This window comes from Cryptomeria japonica, chromosome 10 (assembly GCF_030272615.1).
Source record: "Cryptomeria japonica chromosome 10, Sugi_1.0, whole genome shotgun sequence".
NCBI lineage: Eukaryota > Viridiplantae > Streptophyta > Pinopsida > Cupressales > Cupressaceae > Cryptomeria > Cryptomeria japonica.
The window spans coordinates 243,602,090-243,620,369 of record NC_081414.1 but is presented as its reverse complement, the minus strand read 5'-3'; the positions used below and the strand labels follow the sequence as shown (position 1 = coordinate 243,620,369).

The window sequence follows — 18,280 nt, the reverse complement described above, 5'->3', positions numbered from 1 at the left end:
GCCAGGTATGCCGGCAATATGGTATTTAAATCTATTGATGCCACCAAAATTAATTTCTTTACAAAAAAAACATTTTGTTTGATTTTTTTGTCTGCCAATAAAGTCTTCAGTATATTTCCAAGCCTCATCCTTTTTAGGCATTGTGAAAAATGAATGTTTTTTAAACGTGAAGGCTGCTGCAATAAGAAAATTTAATAAAGTTATAAACTAATAGAAAAAATCAGCAAACCCTACTTTAAAAAAAAATAAAATTGTAAATACATGTTTACAATTTTTTTCTAAAAAAATGTAGGGTTTGCACTTTTCCATTATTCTACTTCTCTCATTGTAATTAAGCTAAAAAAATAAAAACATTCAAGATTTGGAAAGTTAACTGTTAAACTAAAAAAAAATTAACAAACAAATGAAAAAAATCCATTAACATACTTAAAAAAACAAGCAAAATCTACCTTACCTCTTTCAAATGAGTTGAGAAGTCTTGCTTTGGACTCCTTGATGCTCTCAATGCAAGCCTATGGCCTCCCCAATGTGATTTGTGGTCTCCTTGATGCTCTTCTTCCTTGCTGGTTGCAAACCTATGGCCTCTTGTTTTCCTTCCTCTCTCTCACTTTTCCTCTCTTCTTCTCACAACTAACAATTAGAAGACCTTTTAGGGTTATACCAAAGAGAAAGGGAAAAAAAAACAAATGAAAAAGCTCTTATTTTTTTTGTTTTTTTAAATCCGAATTGTCCCTATCGTGCGGCCGAGTCTGAGCGGCGAGTCAGCAAAACTCACCGAGGTTGGCTCCACTCGCCAACTCGGCGAACTCGCCTGACTCGCGGCGAGTCTGGGAACTCTGGTATTCACACATCGCCCCATTGCAAATGGGGACCCCTACTTTTTTTTGCTTTCTGGGGTTTGCTTTCTAGGTGTTTGGGGTTTGTCTGTTAGCCTTTGCATTTTGAGTGTCGCCAAGGGATCAATAGGATGGTAGGCTTTGCTTGAGTCAGGGGAGTCAACAGGTGCTCCAGGTTAGGGTTTCTTTAAGAGTCTTCCTTAGGGCTTGGTTTTGCTCTTGATGCTAATTGTGTCTTGCTTTGTGAGTGGGTATCATTCTTGAAGGTCCGAGCTAGGTCAAGTTGGTGAGTGATGAAGTCTAGAAGGTCATCCTGATCTTCAAATGCCCTGAAATTTGGCTAAGTCTGGAATGTCCTGATCCTGAAATTTGACTAAGTCTGGAAAACTGAAGAATCCTCCAAAAACTAGTATTTGCAATATAACTCCTGGAGGTCCGAAACCACTCTCAAACATCCTGAAAGTATATATGGAATATAACTTAAAGTATAAATGTTATATTCCATAAAATGATCCTGACGGAGAGTCCAAAATGTCAAATTTCGCTCCTGACCCTTCCAAAGGGTCCAAAGTGAATTTCGCTCCTGACCCTTCCGAAGGGTCCAGAGCAAAATTCTCCATAGGACATTCTACTTTGACCAAAACCTAGAACTAACGCATTCCTAGGCTTGAATGAAGGAAAAAACGCTTGTTTGAATGAAGACAGGCTTGAATGAAGGAAAAAACGCTTGTTTGAATGAAGAAATGCGAAAATGAAGTCAGGATCTTGGCCATGATTAGGAATTTCGCTCCTGACCCTTCCAAAGGGTCCAGAGCGAAATTCATCATAAACTTCATTTGCTACCTTGTTTGACCTTGAAACCTTCTTCCTCAAGTGGAAAGTGATCTAAGTTTGCTTCTTGAAATGGTTTGAAGTTTGAAAAGTGAGTAATCTAGCCTAGAATGAGATTTTCGCTCCTGACCCTTCCAAAGGGTCCAGAGCGAAAATCTTCCCAAAGCACATTTCATCTTAAGTTTGGCTAATCTCTGACTTGCAGGGTATCTTGGAAGGAAGGATGGACATTCTTGTTGCCTTTGAAGCGTTTGAAAGCATTGAGAAATGAAGGATTTTGGACTAAAAGGGAAATTTCGCTCTTGACCCTTCCAAAGGGTCCAGAGTGAAATTCCTAAAAACTCATATTTTTGCATTGAAAAAGGTCAACTTTCTGATTTGTTATGACGTGGATGGAAGAGAAATAACTTGTCTTTGCCTCTTGAGGTCGTTTTGAAAGGGAGAAATGAAGAATCTAGCCCAAGTTAAGATTTTCGCTCCTGACCCTTCCAAAGGGTCCAGAGCGAAAATCTCTCTAAAACACATTTCTTGCCTTATTTGGCCAAAATTTGATGTCCAAGGCATGATGAGATGAAGTATGAACATGTTGAAATCCTTGGAGATGATTAGAAGATTGTGAAAATGAAGAATTCTAGCCAGGATAGGAAATTTCGCTCCTGACCCTTCCAAAGGGTCCAGGGCGAAATTCCTTATAAACCTACCTTTTGACCTTTCTTGGACATGAAATCTTATTCCTAGGGTGATGAAGGACGAAATCCTACCTTGCAAAGAAGTTTCAAGTTTAGAAAATGATGATTTTGGGTCAAAAATGAAAATTTCACTCCTAACCCTTCCAAAGGGCCCAGAGCGAATTTTCTCAAAACCTCTTTTGCTATCAAGTTTTTTGCTAGGTCAAGTGTGGGATGAGGCAAAATCAAGAAGAGCATGCCCTTAAGAATGACTTTAAGTTGTCAAAGACCATGAATGATGAAGGAATTGAGCCTAGACAAGATTTTCGCTCCTGACCCTTCCAAAGGGTCCAGAGCAAAAATCCTTGAAAACATTGTTTTTTCAAAATTTTGGGCAAGGCCAAGCTAGGACAAGGGTGTGAGAAGGCATTTGGATTGCCTTAGAATGAATTTTGGTTGCCAAGAATGCAAAATTGAAAGCCTAATGAAAATTTCGCTCTTGACCCTTCCAAGGGTCCATAGCGAAATTTCTAAAATTCCCCTTTTTCCTTGCAATTCAAGATAAGATTTTGGTGTTTATACCATGGGAAGGAGAAAGACAAGATGTTCTATGCCTTGGAAGTGATTTGAAGTTGGAAGGATGGCAAGATAGCCCTAAAACAAGATTTTCGCTCCTGACCCTTCCAAAGGGTCCAGAGCGAAAATCCTAAAACCTACCCATTCCTTTCAAATTTATGCTAAGACAAGGCTTGATTAAGGTAAGAAATGCCCTTGAGACTACCTTTGACTTGATGTTGGTTTCCAAAAGTGATGATTTTAGGCCAAAGGAGGATTTTCGCTCCTGACCCTTCCAGAGGGTCTAGGGCGAAAATCCTAAAATCTCCTATTCTGCCTTGCAAAACGAAATCAAACTTGGATTGGGTGAAAGAAAAAAGATATTTCCTAGCATTGTGAGGTGGATTGAAATTGGAATGATAAAAAATGAGCTACAAAAGGAGAAAATCGCTCTTGACCCTTCCAAAGGGTCTAGGGCGAAAAACACTAAAGTCACCTTTTCCTTCAAGGTTTGAGTAAAACTAAGCCTGGATTGCAGTAAAGGAAGCCATTTGGAATGCCTTGAAAAGATTTGGATCTTCAAAAAATGTGAATTTTGAGCTCAAGAGAGAATTTCGCTCCTGACCCTTCCAAAGGGTCCATAGCGAAATTCTGGATAGGTCCTGTCCCTGGCTAGTTTCTTGAGCGAATTCTCCTTTTTGGGCCTTGTGAAGATCGAATCAATGTTGCCAAGTTGAGAAGTGGGTTCAATATGGGGGATTCCAAATGAAGTGAAGTGAAGAAAGTGAAATTTAGTGTGAATAGGCAAGCAAAAAGTGAATTTTGCTCCTGACCCTTCCAAAGGGTCTAGAGCGAAATTCATCAAAGTCACTATTTCCTCTTTGTGTCAAGGCAAGATTTTGATTTCTACGGCATGAAAAGACTGGAGAGAGGTTGTTTAGGCCTTGCAAGATGAGTTGAAGTGAAGGAAAACAAGCAACGAGAGAAATTCGCTCCTGACCCTTCCAAGGGGTCCAGGGCGAAATTCTCCAAATCAACCATTTTTCTCTTGAGTGAAGCTAAAATGTTGATACCTCTGGCATGGTTGAGGCTGGGGTGAGATATTCTTGCCTTGTAGGGTGAAGTGAAGTAAAGGAAGTGTAAAATAAAGCCTAAAGAAGGAATTTTGCTCCTGACCCTTCCAAAGGGTCCAGAGCAAAATTCCCATTATCACCTAATTTGCCCATGTGAGAAACTAAAAGGATGGATCCCTAGACTTTGTTGGACTAAAACAAGCATATGCTCACCTTCCGGAGTATTTTGAAGTCAAAAAATGGAGTAATTGAGGCCTAACCAAGAAAATTCGCTCCTGACCCTTCCAAAGGGTCCAGGGCGAAATTCTTATGAAGCCTGTCCTTGGAAAGAATCTTAAGCAAACTTCATTTTGATATCTTCTTGTTGATGATTTAAGGTAGGAAATGCTATGTTGAAATGAATTTATTATGTGTCCTTAATCATCTCTTGATTTGTTTTGCAGAGGAAAGAAGAGCAGACATCATCAAGGACGACCTTCTCTAGCCCAGCATCAACAAGGACGACCTTCTCCAGCCCAGCATCAACAAGGACGACCTTCTCCAGCCCAGCCTCATCAAGGACGACCTCTTCGAGTCCAACATTTGAAGGAAAGACAAGGTGGCATCCTAGTCATAACTCCTCCAGTCGGGTTGGTCCACTTCAGCATGTCCAAATTCAATGTACCTGACTCATCAAAGATGGCACTAACTTCGATGTACCTACCCCGGTTCTCCATTGGTCAAATATTCCAGAGAAGACATGTGTCCAAATAATGCAATTATTTCATTGGCCAGAATTGAGTTTGTTATAACAAACCCTAATTAGGGTTTTCATTGTAAAATCTCGGCCATTGATCTCAAATTGATCCGAGCCATTGAATTGTATTGAGGGCGCTATATAAGCCCTAGCTCCTCATTTGTAAAGGATAATAGTTAGTCAATAATAGCTAATAGTTAATAGTTAGTAATAGAGGCCAGAATAGTAGAATAGCAATTAGAGTAGATTAAGAAGAGAAGGCAAGACATTGTTGCCTTAATTGTAAAGACTTCTTTTCATTGAAGATATGGTGGAATATGTTGTTTCTTTGCAATGTGCATGGTCTCTTGTTGAATCTTCATTTTTGATAATAGATGATTAAATTGAGTGAAGAAAATTGTTGAATGCACCTATGTGGAATCTGTCTAGTCCATACCACTAGCCTCTTACTGATGGTAAGTGCGCCCTGCGTGGTCAACTGGCATAAAATGAGCTTAATCTTAAGTCGTTATACGTCTATTGTTCATGCATTATCTTGAATGGTGATCATTGTCAGATGGTGTACGACTTGAACATATTGGAAGCATCCCTTAGAAGATCGCATTGAGTTGGTGTTGAATTGTTCAACCTGATGGTGAGACCCAGCCCAGTAGGACTCCACCTAGTCATTCATCCATTTTCTTGCATTCTAGGTAGTAGAGTAGACGTCCTGAACCCTGCATCTTTTGCCATTTGTTTGTCTTCCAGTTAGTGAATAGGACTTGTGATTCCAGCAAATTGGACGTTTAGGTCATTGAGTGTAAGTCCCCTTGTGATTCCAGCAAATCACATCATACCGCGAAGAGCTTATCCACACGTAGAGATCCTACATAACAGAACCTTGAAGCTTCTCCGATTGATCCTTTTGCGATATCTTCAACATTCGGGAGCTTTATTCAAGAGAGGATAAGGTACCTTTAGGTATTTTATTCTGTGTTTGGTCGTGTACAAAATACACATCAACAGGTATCTGTTTATAGTCTTTTTATTCAAGGCCCGGTAATCTATGCACATTCTCATAGTTCCGTCTTTCTTTTTAACCAATACTACTGATGAAGCAAAAGGGTTGCTGCTTGGTTGGATGTGCCCCATTTCTAATAATTCCTTTATGGTTTTTTCAATCTCCTCTTTGAACTTGTGTGGGTGGCGGTACGGAGTGGTAATGACAGATTTTGCTCCTTCCTCTAATTCAATGGAATGTTCAAATCCCCTTTTTGGGGGTAACCTCGGGGGAATGTCCTCGAAGACCTTTTTGTGTCTTCTAAGGATAGGTTGTATATCCCTTTGAATGACTTGGCCTTCGGTTGGAGATTTATCCAAGATCATACATTGGGCGACCCACTCTCCTTGATCGTGTCTAAGGATTTTCTCCATTTTGTTGCATGATACTATCTTTGGAGAGCCGTCGGGAATTCCCTTCAATGTTATCTCTCTCCCTTCATGTTGGAAGCATATCTCCCGATTTGGACTATCCATGGTGAATCATCCTAATGAATTTATCCATGGCATTCCCAAAATGATATCATTCTCTAGGTTTACCACAAAGAAGTTCCTTGTAATGGTATGTCCTCCCAGGGTGACTAATGCGATTACTTTCTGCCCCTTGATAGTCCCTTTGAGTTTTAAACATCTATTCTCACTTCCTTGAGTGATTACTACCAAAGTACTTGGTACATTGTTTTCAAATCTAGTTCTTTTATAAGGTCTTTCCTCATCCTGTATTTCTTTTGTGTTATTCAATTGTCCTCTTTTACATTCATGGCCTTTTACCCATGGGACCTTGCATTTGAAGCATAACCCTTTCTCCATGAGCTCATCTCTTTCCTTGCATTGGTGATTAAAGCTCCAAGGTTTTTTGCACAAGTGGCAAGGCTTTTCCCGGCAGTCTCTTTGGGGTCCCTCATTCCTGTGTGGAGTTTTGGTTGAGGTATTCTTGGGGGCATTAAATTCGACCATCCTAGTTTTCTTAATGGCTTCTCCTAAGTTTTGTGGTTCTAGGGGTTTAACAAAATTCTTAATGGGGTCCTCCAACCCTTCTAAGAACATGTAGGTAAGCCTTTTCTGGGATAGGTCGGGGACCATTACTGACAAGTTTTGAAATCCATCTATATAATCTTCAATGGTTCCTACTTGCCTAAGGTGTGTTAGCTCTTGGAAGTACCATTCTGAATCTTTCTGGTCGAATCGGCTTATGAGCCTTTGGGTAAACTCATTGTAGGTGGAGACGTTTTTGTGTCCTAGGGTAATGAGACCGTTATGCCACCAATTATGGGCATTGCCGGTTAAATGTAGTATGGCAAATTTTATAGCATCTCCTTCGGTCATTGGGCTGTATGAAAGGTAGGTGTCTAATTTTTGTACCCAAGCTTGGGCCACATCCTTCCCTGCCCCATCAAAACAGGGTAGGGACATTTTGTTAATTTTAGCTTTGAGGCCGTTACCCATAGGTTTCTTCCTTCTACTCTCATTAGTCTTGGACTCACAGAAATCCCTGAAGGACACCACCCTCTGAACTTCTGGTTCCAACTTAGCATAAATTTGGGCGATTTCTTCCACCCCAAGTATGGCTGGTTCCTCCTCCTCCCTCACATGTTCTTCCCTAGGAAGAAATTCGGGAATTGTTTGCCTAGAACTCTGAGGCAATCGTTCGTTGTCAGCGTGATTAGAGTGTGTCTCTCTTCTAGGGTTTGACATATCTCTATTGTTGTTGTTGGTACTTTGGAGGATTAACTGGCTCATTCTTTTGAATTTCTCATTGGTTTGCTCTATGAAAGTCTGGAATTGTCTAGCTAGTTGATCAGCCATTGCTTTTGCTCCTTTCTTCCTCTAATATGTGATCATAAACAAAGAACCTTTCCCACAGGATGGCAGGATTATGCTCTGATACCATTGTAATGTCCCTACTATTTAGAGATCATTAACCTGCAAAACAGATTGTTAGAACATAACAAACATATATATATATATATATATATATATATATATATATATATATATATATATATATATATATATATATATATATATATATATATATATATGTATATAAGTAATCTAAATTGCAATCTAACTTCAATGCTTAATTAACATAATCATAATTTTCATCTAATAAAAAGGATACAATGCCATACGTAAGTATGTCCTTAGGCGGTCGTGAGGCTCGCCTTCTTGGAACCCCTTGGTCCCAAGCCCTCCAAGAAATCGAAGATGAATTCGAATCTTGTCTTGGGTGTAACCTCTTACACCCAAGCCATCCAAAGAAGACCCTTGTCTATTCCTTGCCTTGGGTGATGCCTTCATCATCCAAGTCCTCAGAGGGGATCGGCCTGACCTTTGAGTCCTGTCTTGGGTATAACCTCTTATACCCAAGCCAGCCAAGGAAGACCCTTGCCTTTTCCTTGTCTTGGGTGATGCCTCCATCCTCCAAGTCCTCAAAGGGAATTGACCAGATCCTTCTCTTCTTGGTTGAGTTTTAGTCAACCAAGCCATACATTTGGATAACAATTTCAATTCATAAACTATCCCTTGTGTTAACATGAATTCTTAATGTATTCTTAAATTAGTTTATATATCAATATGATTTTCCATCTTTTACATATGCATTACATTTCTTAGAATACCTTTGTATTCATAATCCTTCTTAATATGCAAACTTACGTATACAACAATTAACAAGATTATATCTTTTACCTATTTTTAATGACTAGTGAATATTATGCATTAATATATGTATAAATATCCACTAGACTACAATTAATATCACCTATTAATGAACCTTATTCATTATCCATTACTCATTAACTCATATTAACTAATATTAATGAACCTTTATAATTAACATCACCTATTACTATTAGTAAGAATGACATTTCATATACTATACTTATATTGTTTAATATAAGTGGGAACTCGGTTTCTTACCTTTCTTCCGCAGTCTGCTCTTCCTTCCCTTTTTCCGCAGTCTGTTCCCCACCTTCCTTTCTGCCTTTAAGTCTTAATGCTGGCTCCTTTATAACCCGTGAGGGGTTGTGCCCCTCCACGGGCCCCTTCCGCATGAAGGGGTGCGGGGGTAATCTCAGCCTAGGCTGCAGTTACCCACGCACCACTTCATGCGGAGGTAACCCAGCCCCATTCGGGATTATCTTTTACTATGTTTTATATATAATATATTAAATATTATATCTTGCTTCCTTTTTAGTATATTAAATATTAATTACGTTTCATTTTAAATATATAAAATACTATATATTATTTCCTTTTAATGTATTAAATATTAATTACATTTCATTTTAAATATATATATTATTTCTTTTTAAATATAATAAATATTACATAACGTTTATATTACATAACATTTCATTAAATATATTCAATATTACACATCAAAATATATTTAAATATCTTTCCCTTTAAATATATATTAATTATTTAAATAACATTTCCTTTAAAACAATTAAATATATTTCCTTTAATTGTCATAGATTACTTATATTATTATTTTAATTTATTCATTTACAATATCCCTATCCACGCAAGTGATTTTACATCTCGTGATACCGTAGGGGTTATCACAATCTCCTTCCTTGTGACATGTGGCAACATATTGACCCTGAATTCCAACCCACCCAATTCATCTACACACACAACAAAAGCAATTTCCCACTCCAATTCTTGTCTTGGGAAGGCTCTAGCTGCACTCTTAGTGCTTCCATCAAAGTGTGCTAAGGTCACTCTTCCAAGAGTTTACTGAAAATCTCTTGGGGCAACGGACTTATAGTCATTCCTCCTTCCTCTCTTCATTTTCTGATTCATAAACTGATCCAGAGTTAGGATATCTCGGATCTCACCATGAAGAGAATCATACTCCATGTAGTTGTTCCTTATTTCATCAGCTGTGGGTATCTTTGTTTCAGCTTGTTATACTTCTCTTAGCAGAAATACAGGTTGTAAAGGCCTTGGGGCTGAACCTCCATTGTTACTCCCGTTGTTACTCCCATTTCCATTGCCTACAGGAGCGTTAGAAGTGTTGGCTTTCGGTCCATTGTTGGGCTGATTAGTGACCCCAACAACATTCTGGTTGAGCTTGGCCAGCAGTTGAGACATCATGTCCATCATGGCATTGAATTGTCTATCTGCCTTCTTATCGGGTGCCTCATTTGGTTCTGTAGTCTTATCTGCCATTGAATCCACTGAATCTAAGGTATCTAGATCCTTCCCTCTGTTTCTCAGTACTTTTGAAAATGTGTCCTCTTCGGGCACTATGGGAGTCTGAAACTACTGTCTCTTCTGCTCTCTGTTGTAGTATCTGATGTCTCTGTCACTCATGGAGACTTCTGAACCCACTGACTCTCACAGGCTGGCAGGAAAACCAGCTCTGATATCACTGTAATATCCCCGTAAATTTTTTTTTTGTTTTTTAACAGTAAGAGTTAAAAGCAAACACAACAACCCGTTAGGTTAGAGAAATAATCTAAACTGCTGAAAGGGAACCCTTCCACCTTTTGTTCACTAAGAGCCCAATCTGGGAGGGTGAGAGCATACGGTGTTCTGGGGATCTTTAGCACCATATAACAACTGAAAATTACAATGCCTAGGCGGCAAGCTAGCCCCTTCTGCTTATCCAGCGGGATAGAAACCAAACTCTTGGCGGTAAACCAGCCAAGGGAAAATAACAAGGAACTGAAAACTCAATCACTCTACCGCATATTTTAGTGGGAGGACGTTACATTAAACTATCACTCTACCGCATATTTCAGCGGGAGGACCATTGTATTAAACTTATCACTCGACCACTTATTCAGTGGGAGGACTAAGTACATAAACTAAATTACAAGGCAAGAAGGCAGCAAGCCAGCCTCTTCCACTTATGCAATGGGGATTACAAATAAGAACAGCAAGAATGGTTGATCAGTACTACTGAAACAACTTTACAAAAATAGAGTTAAGATGAGAAGAGTAATGCAGATTTCTACAGCAAAAATATAAATTTCTGTTACAACTAATCTGCAGACTAAAAGTACAAATCAGCAGCCTATGGAAACACCAAAATGCTCATAACTCCCCAATTTCTCACCCGAATCACCTCAAATCAGTCCCAAACCCACCATACAACATGGACAATGACAACCAATTAAAACTACAACCCAATATTCATTTGGCACGCATCCCAATGCAAGTACAAAAACCCACGCTATACCTAGGAAGTTCGATTTTGTCTAGGAAATTCATTGCTTAATTAAAATTGCTAAAAACTCACAAAATGTATCGCCATGGCTAGTAAGGAGGATAGAGCTGATACGCATAACCGTCTGTCGATCCAACAGAGAGGTGTGAGTGAAAATATGCTTCAGCCACAGGCAAAACCAGCAAGTCTCCAGAATCACTTCAACACAAAAATGTCTATGGCCAACTCTGAGAATGTAAGAGAATACAATGCACAACTAGGTACTGTATTTCAAGTACAAAACCGGGTAGCACTAGGGAGACGCACTCCGAAGCCTCAAGTTCTGTCGCCAAACCGGCAGCATAACATTACAATTTTTCAAGATGGTGCAAATGGGAGCCCAAGTCTCATATTTATAACTTCACACACCTCAAACCCAAATGCAAATTCCTTCAATTTCAATGCCTTTCATTTGCATTTCATTCCACTACATGTGGACCCCAAGTGTGGCGCCATTTCTCACAAGTCAAACTCCACGCCCAAGGCATGGACCCACGTTACACTTTGGCAAATATTAGAGAAGTCATAAAAAATAATCTCTCTCAAATATTACGACATCTCTTTAATAAGCATGAAATTCGCCAAAACTTAGGAAAAATATAGACATTAATCCCAAATTCAATAATCAGTAGCAATTAAACAGATTAATTAAATATTAAACCTTAGGATAAGGAAATAATATTTAATCGTGTCACATATGACTCCCGTACTGATTATTATCCAAACTAGGATGAAACTGAGCCAGGGCAACCACTGAACTGCTACAGAAACAGAACCCTGTCCACTGCCAAAAATAGAATTATGCCGCACTGCCACTTACTAAAAATAGTAAGTCAAGAACTAATGCTCCGAAAAACATGATCTTTGCGTCCAGAGGCAAAGCATGGAGAGCTCAGTAGGACAGTATCACCAAAATAGCCATTCCTTGACTTACTAAAAATAGTAAGTCCTCGTTTCATCAATGTTGGACCCTCATTCTTCATTCCACCTAGCCTACGGGTCTCAGGAATAGGCTAATGCACCACTGGAAGGTCGTCAATGAGAAGGGGACATTACAGATGCTTAAGCATAATCGTTTCTCTAAGTTTAGAAAGAGAAACTCTTAAAAAGGATATATTGCTTGAGTTGTCTATCTAACTCTGTTTTCTTGCGATCAAATTATCTTTATCTTTTGAATGTGTGCCAAAAATCTCCACCTGGCATATGTCATAATTTATCATAACCTGTCACTTTAATCAGATGATTTTTGGCTCTATTTTCTCATAATTCAATATTTGAACTTCAAAACTTTGCTATCCTCTAACTGCCAAAATAATGAGAAAATGGAAAAAAAACAAATTATCAATAAGAAAATGAAAAATAAAAATAAAAATAAAAATTTATCTTGTGAAAAGTTTAGTTTACTTTTTAAATAAGTTATCAGATACCAGATGTGTATTATACATGGATACAGATTTTCGCAATTGTTCTTAATAAAAGTACTTGGATGCTGCGTGAAAATTGTGATTTGCTGTCAAATTTCACATTATCATAGGAATAACTGGATTTCATTTTATTTGACTAACAGGATGCAATTAGTTGAACATTTGGTATCAGATTATGCATGCTCTTGGACAGCGGATACAACTTTCAATGATAGTATGGTCTTTTCCTCACATGTTTTTTCATTCCACTTGTTTTTTGGGTATAAAAACAGCAAATTTCTATTAATGAGTAAAATATGTACATGAAGCTCAAGCCCTGCAATGCTGTAAATCTGCTTGTAAGAGAATAACTTTTCAATCTTTTAACTGCATGAAGAGGAGAATAGATAGTGACAATGTAAGATGCCTTTCTAAATGTCACCAAACTTTAGCACTTTTCTTCATCTACATTTTATCAAATAGTTGGTATACATGTTAAGTTTGTAGAAGGTTTATGTATTTCAAAGTATGGAAGGTATACAGCTGTAAATAATGAATTTTGGTTTGCAGATTGTGTGTTTTAGAATTGCTAGAGTTTCATACAATCAAATGCATAATCACATGTGGAGTACCATAAAGAACATACAACTAACTCAATAACAGTAAACTGCTGGAAACAGAAGATTTGAACACTTCAAAAATAAGAAAATCTGACCTTAATTCAATTTACAATTTCATCGATTTCTGATGACTGGGACAGCAACATTACATCAGCAGTGACCTTTGTGAATACACATTAAGTTCAGTGTAGAAGTCTGAGAATTGTCTGAGGTCCAATTCTACTTGCCAACACTGATTTATGTTAATAAATTACCTTGATATAACTGCCACAGCTTCAGACTTACAGGAAAAGTGATTCGATTGCACTTGATGTCTGAATTGAATACGAAATAACTTCTGCCCAGGTTGGTATTCCACAGCCAGCAAGAACCCTGTTTGCAGCCCTACTGATATCAGTTCACTACTCTATTCCCAACACTTTTCTGCTCTTCACATTGACCAAGGGCAGATTACAAATGTTCACAGACCTCTGAATATTTGCAGATTTGATAATAGCAAGAGAACACTCTATGGAGAGTATTATCTCCTCTTTAAGTCAACTTAGCAGTATCGACTTAGGAATAGTAATACCCATACAAAGGTGCCCCTAAATTCCTCACACACAGCTGGAGGATTGCTTATTCATTCCATAGTTAGCCACCCAGCACAATATGAAGTCCACATATAGGAGAAGAGAATGAAATGCGGCTCATCGAAAAGGAGGTTCTTTCAACTTTGACCCCAACCCTTCCGGCAACTATATGGTGTCCAACAAAGGCCACAACTCAGATGGAATAATTGCGGAGATTGCACACTATTGCAGAAGGCTCCTCAATTTAAATTACTTAGGAAATTGAATACTTAACTTGGTGTCTTTTCTCTTTTTCCTTAACTTAGGGGTGTCCCCGTGATCTAGCCTAGCGCCCAGCCTGCCTTGCCTTGGTCTTACTTACTGCCAAGTTGGGGCCAAGAATGGGCGAGCTGAGGCGAGACTAATCCCTTGGGAATGCACGCAAACACCCCAAAACATGTGCATCAGGCAAATTCGAGCCTCGAAGGCGAACCCGAGACTAATGGGGAGCAAACCCACCACCCAAGCCAACTCTGCTACTCGTGTGGGTTAACTTGGCGTTTATTTTATCCTTGGTTTGATGCCCAACATATAGAGATATTTCCTCATGCCACACAAATAACAATGTGTCCCACACAGTTAATACGCGTTGGTGGGTGGTTTGGATTATTAAATTATTACACTAAAGTTATAAAGTTGACGTTAAAATATTTACTTTATTGTTTTAATTTAATAAAGTTATATTCTGCCCCCCAAGTAGACATCTAGGGAAAAAGGGGACTTAGACATAAAGTTACTTTTAAAATGCAAAAGGCTTTTGAGGGAAAATAATTTATTATGAATTTTAAAGTTCTCTTTTTCCCTCTAACTCTATAAAAGGAATATTTTGGCTCTTATTTGGATGATGGAGAGTTGCACACATATTGCATCATTTCCACCAAATATTATATTATCAACATATACAACAACAATTAAAATTCTTTTTTCCTTAATTTTGATGTAAGGATTACTTTCTGCGGTAACTTTCTTGAATCCTTGCTGGTATAAGTAGTTGTCTAATCTTACATACCAAGCCCTAGGAACTTGTTTGAGACCATATATAATGCCTTCTTAAGTTTGCATACAATTTTTGGGTCTCCTATTAGCTGAAATCTATCAAGCTGCTCAATGTAGACTTCTTCTAAGTCACCATTCAAGAAGGCTGATTTAACATTCATTTGATATACCTTGAAGTTCTTGTGAACAACAAAAGCAAGGAGAAAAAGTCTCTTCAAAATCAATTCCTTACACTTGAGAATAGCCTTCACACACCAAACTTTCTTTGTTTCTTACAACTTCTCCATCTTCATTCAGTTTGTTTCTAAACACCCATTTTGTTCCCATCACATTCTTGTTTGTAGGCCTTGGTACCAATTCCCAAGGATGATTTTTCTCAATTTGATTCAGTTCTTCTTCCATTGTTTGTATCCAACCTTCATCCTCGTTGGCATCATTAACAGTTCTTAGTTCTATTTTTGACGGTAAACAAAAGTTCACTTGTTCATTTGTCTTTGCAAATCTTCTCCTAGTCTGCACTCCTTCATTTTTATCTCCAATTATTTGATATTTTGAATGATTCTTCTGAAAATATTTGGCAGGAGTCTTAGGGTTTTCTTTGGTGTTTCTTCCTTTTCTTCAGGTGCCTCTTTTTCTTTTATGCATGGAGGTACATTTGACTCATAGCCATTTGGTTCACATATGTTTTGATGGAGTTTGTCATCCACTTTGACATTTGCACTTTCAACTATCTTTTCTCAACCTTTTATTGTAGCATTTGTATGCTCTTCTCCTATTGAGTATCCAAGAAAGATTCCTTCATTAGATTTGGAATCAAATTTACCCAAATCTTCTTCATCTCTTTTGATGTAACATTTACTCCTAAAGACTTTGAGATACTTGATGGTTGCAAGTCTTTCATGTGATAGCTCATAAGGAGTCTTGCCACTGCTTACTCTTAGTTGTCCTCTATTAAGAATATAGACTACAGTATGAACTGCTTCTTTCCAATACATATCAAGCAAATTTGCTTCTTTCAGCATTGTTCTTGCCATCTCTAAAACAGTTCTATTCTTTCTTTCTACTACATTTTGTTCTGGAGTTCTAGGGGTAGATAGATGCCTCTTTATTCCATGTTCTTCACAAAATATTTGAAATTCATTTTATGTGAATTCACCTCCCCTATCAAATCTTAGATACTTGATTTTATCATTCATTTCATTTTCAATCATTGACTTGAAAATCTTAAACATACTAAAAGCTTTTGATTTTTCTTTTAGGAATGTAACCCAAGTCATTCGAGAAAAGTCATCAATGAGTAACATGAATTACCTTTCGCCTTGAAGACTCTTTGTTCTAGTTGGTTCACATAAGTCAGTATGAATCAGGTTCAATGGTTTTGTAGAAGAACATTATTTGGTCTTGAATCTTTTCCTTGTTTGCTTCCCAATCTAACATTCTTTACACAAGGTGTTTTTAGGCTTGACTATCTTTGGTATATCTCTAACTGCATGCGTAGAGATGATCTTTACAAGATTCTTAAAATGGATGTGTCCCATTCTTTTGTGCTATAGCCAAAATTCACTTCTTTGTCCTAAAAGACAGTTTCATTCATTAGCCTCCTTTAGGTTATATGCATTGCCTTTAGTCTTGGTTCCTTCTACCACCAATCTTCCAGATCTTGCCTTCCCAATTTCAAACTCCTTATCATGAAAAGTGAGATTGTAACCTTTGCTACACATTTAGCTTACACTGAGCAGATTGTGCTTGAGATACTTAACATAGAGAACATCTTTTGTCTTGTTCTTTTGTAATATCCCCACAATTTTTTTTATTTTTAACAGTTTTACAAACACACCAATCACCCGTTAGGGTTAGAATAATGCAATCCAAACCAACTGAAAGGAACCCTTCCACCTTTAGATCACCAAGAGCCCAAACTAGGAGGGTGAGAGCATACAGTGATAGGGGATCGTTAGATGCAACATTGAAAATGCAGATTACAATATTGGGTGGCAAGCCAGCCCCTTCCACTTTCCAGTGGGTAAAAACAAAGAAACTTAGTGGTAAACCAGCCAAGGAAACAAAACACTTTCAAACACAAATCACTCTACCGCGATATTTCAGCGGGAGGACTTTTCACTAAACAAACTCAACTCAACCGCTTATGCAGCGGGACGACAGTTACACACAAGGATCACTCGACCGCTTATGCAGCAGGAGGATTGAGCTACAAACTGAATTACAAACACATAAGGCGGCCAAGCTAGCCTCTTCCACTTATGCAGTGGGGATTACAATGAGTACTTCAGATACAATAGAGGTTAGTACTACTAACCAATCATTACAATGATGAATACAATGAAGTACAAGAATCACAACTATGAAAACTCAAAGAGATACAAACTCAGAACACAAATAACCAAATCTGATATAAATACCAGCTCTCCAGCGAAGGGCCAACAACACTGAAAGACTCACCAACACCCCAAAGTAGCTCCGAATTGCTCACGAACTCAAGCAGATGAGGGATAGGACCAAGGCGACCAAGATAGGAGCACAAAACCACACCAAAAACGTCAACGAGGATTGGCATGCAAACCAAGGCACCTCCAAAAAGGGTACGACCAGCAAGGAAGTTCGACTTGCTGCTAAAAATCAACATTCACACCCAAAAAAACATGCCCACACAAAAGAATGATCGCCCAACCAATACACTTCCAATGAGCTACCACCCAGAATGATCGGTCGCACAGGCAGGGAGATATGAACAAATCTTCCCTTCAGCCACACCAAACCAGCAACTCAAAAAAACACACAACACACTGAAATTTGAAAGCACACTCTCAAAAGACTCCAACCAACACATTGAATCAACTAGGTACTGTATTTCAAGTACGAAACTGTGCAAGCTAGGAATCCACAACTCTGAAGCTCAAACTCAATCGCCATTCCGGCAGCATAATGTTATAATTTCTCCAAGATAACCAAAATGAGGCACCCAACCTTGTATTTATAGATTTTTGAATTTGAAATTCAAATGCAAATGGCGCCAAATTCCCTCACAATTCATTACATTTCATTTGATGACCCCTTCCATACTTGGCGTCCACCCTCCAGGCCTCCTAGTTGAACTTAGCCAAGGCACACAAGTTCGAACAATGGAAAACATTATAAAATATGAAATGACTTCATTTTTTGGACGCCCACCTGACTTAGGAAATAAAATATGACTTAGGATAAATGATATTATTTTTCCTTCCTAAGTTGTACCTCCAAAAATGATTAGTAAAATAATTAAATATCAAACTCTAGGATAAAGTAGTAATATTTAATTAATCAATTATAAATCAACCACTGATCGTTGCCAAATCAACCATGTGAACTGAAGTGCAGAAAATACTTATCAAAACTAGATTGGAGCTCTGCTCAAGACTGCCAAAAATAGTACTGCCTGAACTGACACTTACTAAAAATAGTAAGTCATGAAAACAACTCCGAAAAATATGCTCGTCGAGCCTTAAGAATGAGCTCGGAAAACCCTGGAAAACCTCAAAATCCAGTCAGTTGCCACCAACTTACTAAATAGTAAGTTCAAAAACCACTTCAGAACAAGATGCATGTGATACCTCTGTGAAGTTCTCAAAAAACCCATAAGAAATCCACCGGCTTCATTCAATTTGTTCCTAAAAACCCATTAAGTACCAATA

At 38.2% G+C, this 18,280-nt stretch overlaps 1 protein-coding gene across 5 annotated transcripts in view; it reads left to right on the top strand.

The window, feature by feature from the left end:
* Positions 1-18,280, top strand: part of LOC131066598 (protein MULTIPOLAR SPINDLE 1) — a 279,380-nt gene that overhangs the window by 236,653 nt on the left and 24,447 nt on the right. For all 5 annotated transcript variants that reach the window (XR_009359175.1, XM_058001413.2, XM_058001414.2 and 2 more), the window contains one exon: positions 12,529-12,599. Coding sequence is in view for 4 of the 5 variants with exons in the window: in XM_058001413.2 (XP_057857396.1) it covers positions 12,529-12,599 (71 nt within the window). In the remaining variant the exon portion in view is untranslated. The remainder of the gene's footprint in view (positions 1-12,528; positions 12,600-18,280) is intronic.